This window comes from Cyprinodon variegatus, unplaced genomic scaffold (assembly GCF_000732505.1).
Source record: "Cyprinodon variegatus isolate N-32 unplaced genomic scaffold, C_variegatus-1.0 Scaffold1704, whole genome shotgun sequence".
Lineage (NCBI taxonomy): Eukaryota > Metazoa > Chordata > Actinopteri > Cyprinodontiformes > Cyprinodontidae > Cyprinodon > Cyprinodon variegatus.
Window position 1 is genome coordinate 37603 of NW_015152157.1, and position 5083 is coordinate 42685.

General features: G+C 41.6%; 1 protein-coding gene across 1 annotated transcript in view; it reads left to right on the plus strand.

The window, feature by feature from the left end:
• Window positions 1–3906, plus strand: part of LOC107104346 (zinc metalloproteinase-disintegrin-like 8) — a 32675-nt gene extending 28769 nt beyond the window's left edge. The window contains exons 16-20 of the mRNA XM_015404336.1: window positions 296–389; window positions 474–582; window positions 661–754; window positions 822–917; window positions 3460–3906. Of these exons, the coding sequence (XP_015259822.1) occupies window positions 296–389; window positions 474–582; window positions 661–754; window positions 822–917; window positions 3460–3492 (426 nt within the window). The 3' untranslated portion in view covers window positions 3493–3906. The remainder of the gene's footprint in view (window positions 1–295; window positions 390–473; window positions 583–660; window positions 755–821; window positions 918–3459) is intronic.
• Window positions 3907–5083: the final 1177 nt, after the last annotated feature.

Sequence of the window (5083 nt, forward strand, 5' to 3'; positions counted from 1 at the left end):
TTTGATCAAAAACCTAATTAATGTGCAGAAATAAGGAATAGTTGTATGAACCATACATGTAAACAGAGTTTTATTGGGCCCCCAGGAAGTTTACCAGCTCCAAGAAAGCTGATGTTAATGAATGAAGGGAGGATTTTTATTCTGCATTAAATCATAGATTCAACTTAAATAATCGTCACTAAGAAAAATCTAATCAAGTTGAATCCTAAATAAACAAAATAATTTTTTTTTTTAGTAGGATGATGTTCTGACGCTTTAATCTCATTTTTTTTATTTCTTAATGCTTGTTGTGCAGGTGTGCAATCACAGGAGTGAGTGTCAGTGCACGCCTGGCTGGCTGCCTCCTAACTGCGGAGCTCAGGATGAAGCTTTCAACTCGCTCTCCACCGGTAAGAACCGCCTCTGGGCGGATTTGGACCTTCGCTTGTTACTGCTGCGCCGCAGCTGGAGTCATTTTGAACCGATCCCTGCAGGGGCGAAGGTCGCAGTGTCCCTGGCTGTCATCCTGGTGGTCCTGGGTCTGATTTTTGGTGTGGTTGGATTCATGTGCAAGAAGAAGAAACAGGCTCCCTCTCTGCCAACGTAAGCAGCCTCCACCCATCAGATGGTTTATTGTTGCACTGCTGTGATGATGATGATGACTGAACCCTGTGTTGACAGTTTATCGGCCCCCAGGGAGCCTCCAGCGGCCCGCAGCTCTGCTCCCAGAACCAACCAGAAGGCCAGCATTGGTCAGCCCATGCCTCTCAGACAGGTAAAGGTGAACCGGGTCATGCTTCCACCTGTAGACCTGCTGCTTCTAACTGTCCATCAACTTCTAGGCACCAAAACCGAAGCCCAAAGGCGCTCCGCCTCCACCACCTGCAGCAGGGAACCGACCCAAACCTCCGAGCCAGAACTACCTAGCTGCACGCCAGGTAAACTCCGCCCCCCTCGGGTCAGAGCACATGAAGGTCACACTGATGCTGTCATCTTTGTTTGGACCACTGATCTCCATATTGGTACTCCCTAGTTAGACCGGTCGCAATGGAAACAATCCATGCGCTACAGCGTCGAACATTGAAGATGTTCTCATTTTCAGGGGGACTTCACTTTTAAAATTAAAATAAATTCATCACTTTGACACAGACTGGCTGTTTCAGAGCATCAGCAGATTAACTTTAACTTAGAATAAAAATAGGCCCATCACATTGCAGAGTCATTATAAAGTCTATAATCATGTAATATAACATATTATACAATAAATCACAATAAAATCAATGTGTTAAAGGAGCAGAATAATACAGATGAGCCAAAAGTGCAAAACTGATGACGTAATTATACATGGATTACTTAAATTGATACGGTAACTATATATACTATACAAATTATGGTATATATATATATATATATATAACCTATATATAGGGGTCAAATGCTTGAGTTTCTTTTTTCCGTGAATATAAAATGCAATATATTTCAGCACATGACTTTTTTCCAACAAACACTCCAAAAACGACATCATCCACTTAGTTAGACCCAATGTCAGTGTCTAACTCAATGTCTTCCAGTCAGTCTGAGATAGCTAGACTAATGTTACATTACAGACTATACTATAGGATCCATCAGCTATAGATGGATTTATTGGTTAGTTCATCCACTGACTGGGAAATTACCCGTGGAGCTGCTGGTTTTTGCAGCCAGATGCTGCAAAGGGAGGCATTTTTACTGTGTGTCTCTGTGGGAGCGGGGAGTACCAATATGACGGATGGTGGCTTCACCTTTCTCCCTTTTTCGGGCAATCAGCAATCCAGTGAATAAATAGAGATCAGTGGTTTGGACCTGCTGGTAGGAATTAAAATGACCACTAGGTGGCAGCACCAGCAGCCATAAACAGGCTGGTTCCTAATGGGTGGGAGGAGACTGAATCACTCATTTCTTCAGGGAGTTTTCCATCTGTGCTGTCAGTCATCTGGACAAAAAAATTTAATAAAATAAAATCATCATTTAAAGCCGAACGGGAAAAGAAAAAGAGACCCAGAAACCCAAACACAACTTTAATGTCTGTACAGGATTTTATAAATCCTCTGCTGCAGAGGCGTAGCCAGGAAATGCTAACAGAGGGTAGCCAGGTAGGTAGGAACCAATGGACACTGAGGGGAGGCTGAAAGTGGATATATAGGCAAAACAACCTCAGGGTCAATCTACACTGATCCAAAATTAAAATTAACCACAAAATCTTTATTTTCTAAATAAAAGACTATTTGCTAACAAATAAATTGCATTAAATGCTGTCTAAATTAAAGGTCTAGTGGACAAAATTATTTCAAGCTTGAGTTTGTTATCATTACTTACATACTTTTATCAATAATTGCTCTGCACAAAAATTAATATTTAGAACTTCTAATATCTACATTGAATGGATTAATAAAGTAAATATTTATTTCTGACTTGCAAGGACATATTTTTCTCTTTACCCCATAAAACTAAATTTAGTTCTAGTTCCGAAAAGAGCTGGAATTCTTTTCATCTTTAATGTTAGTAGATTGATGTGCATAATTAACCACAGTGTCTTTGTTGTCAAGTAAAGGCTGGTTTATGCTCATAAACCAGGTGGTCTGCGTGTGTTGCAGTTAAAGCAGCTATACCGACCCCCCCAATTCTACATCCACTCTACACTATTTCCTGTTTGGTACCTAATGGCAGAAACTCTGGCTGTAGCGCCATCCACAACGCCTGGCACACCTTGGACACTATCTGTTAAAATGAGGAAGTTATGTCCCCTTGAAGGCAGTTGCACCTCTAGACTTTCCTTTCGGTTCTTTTCCTGGGAGCAAGTTAATAACTACTACTCTTAACCCTTGACCTCCGTACACACAGTGACATCCACAATGTGAAGGAAGGCCATCTACTCTCTAATCTGGCTAATAAAGTAACAATGCACATGATGTATAAAGAATAAACCTAACATATCCTAGACACCGTGCAGGACGCTAGTTTGTAGCTCTGAGCAACGGTCTGCTGGTTTGCACCCAAAGCCAAAACACCCAGCGCTAAAGCCAGTCTTTGGGGAACACGGGTGAACTGTGCGTCGTCCGGCGTTGGATGAGGGGTTGTAGACGTCGATCAAGCTCGTCAAACCGACACACGGACGCCCACAATCCCAGCTGGTTCCTCATTGTCCCTCTGGCGTGGAATAAGATGGCGCCGAAAACGCTTCAATATTGGGCATAAATCAAACATATCATACCTGCTAACTGCGACACACTGCTGCGGGATGATAACCAGCCCTTATCTGTCAACATATGAAAAATTAAAATGTCACCGTCTGTATTAGAGGGGAAAAATGGCCTAAGGGTTACCATGGCCCCCCATCTAGCTCCGCCCCTGCTCTGCTGTCTGTTTGGGTATTTAAACTTTCTGTAAAACATTTAAATATTGCAAATGAACGCAGGTTTTGTCTGTTTTTCTGTCCTCCAGGCTCTGAGGCCCGTCCCTCCTCCGAAGGTCTGAGGAGCAGCAGAGACCCTGGCTCTGGTCTGCTGGCGGACTCCTGCCTCCATGATCTGCTGCATGTTCTCCTGCACGGCCTGAGCCCAAACAGGAAGCTGTTAAAGTGCAGCTTCTGCTACGGATCCAGGCGTCCGGCTCCACGGGGCCTTAAAGTCGATCCTTTGGCGACGCCGTCGGCTCAGAGCTGCTTCAGCATCGTTTCTGGGTCCAAACCCTTCAACCACTGCTCTGAGAAACGCTGCACTGTTGGCCAAGTCTTTGATGATAACAACACTGTGAAAATGTTTGTAAAGGTTTTATAATTATATTTTATTTACACAAAGTACGAGCTTCATATTTTTGTAATATTTTCCTGTTTACATGAGAGTCTGATGGATCTTTAAACATTGTGCTTTTATATTTGTATTTAGTATTTGAAAATAAAATGATTATGAAAATGAATGGCATTATTAATGACAGGAAGATTTAGATAACTGTTAACGATCAGATTAAACAAACATATGAGAAACAGGAAATACTCGGATCAAATAAGCTGTAGTGATCTAGATGATTTAGATCAGCTGAAGGGGATCCAGTAGGTCCGGGAACTGAAACAGGAATCAGTGTTTTTTAGGATGGAAGCGGCTCAAAGAAGTAAGAAAACTGGATGTAAACTTAAAAAAAGAGAATTAGGTTTGTGATTAAAACCCAAACTGGAGAAGAAAGAAGAGTCAGAGAGCTGAAGGCTGGCGGCTCTGCACCGCTGGATCTGAGAAGGAAGAGCTGCTCCAATTACACTGAAAAACAATATAGAAATAAGTAAAAAATAAACTCTTAAGTGTATTTACCCTTAATTCAAGTAGGTAAATGAGATGATCTTCCAATAGAATGAGTATTTTACTCTTAAAATAAGATAATTAGATAATATGCAATTGAAATAAGACAATGCAATTGTTTTTTCTTATTTTAAATTTAAATTGTCTTGTTCCATTGGCAAAGTGTCTCACCTCCTCAATTCAAGAAAAAGAAATTCACTTATTTTAAGAAAAAATTACTTATTAGATTAAATTTTTTTGCAGTGAAATTGATTTACATTATTTTATCAGAGAACGGATCTGTTGGAAGGTTCTGGATCTTTTCCTGAAAAACAAAGAACTTTATCTTCAGGGTAAAAGGTCTGTTTAAAGTCGAGTCTCATCAATGAACAGGAGATCGATCAATTATAAGATACAGATCAGGTTGCATGTTTGGAGATCTGTTTCTGCAAAGCTGCTCATCTATATGTCTGCTGTTGGTGGGGAGTGATGGCCTAGTGGGTAGAGCAGTGCTCTGTGCTCTGAGAAGGTTGCACCCGGTTCGTTCCCCACAGACCTGAGCAATACCCTTAACCCCACACTGCTCCCCTGGCGCTGCACAATGGCAGCCCACTGCCCCCCAAGGGGAGGGGTTAAATATAGAAAGTGAAATTCTCCAATGTGAGATCAATAAAGTTCAATTATTATTATTATTGGAGCAGTTACTCAGGAGGCGAAACGTTTGTCCTGGAACATGTAGGCCGGCACTTCCGGTCCTCTACTCAGTCCATCTGCAGGAAAGTTGGATTAAACTATTT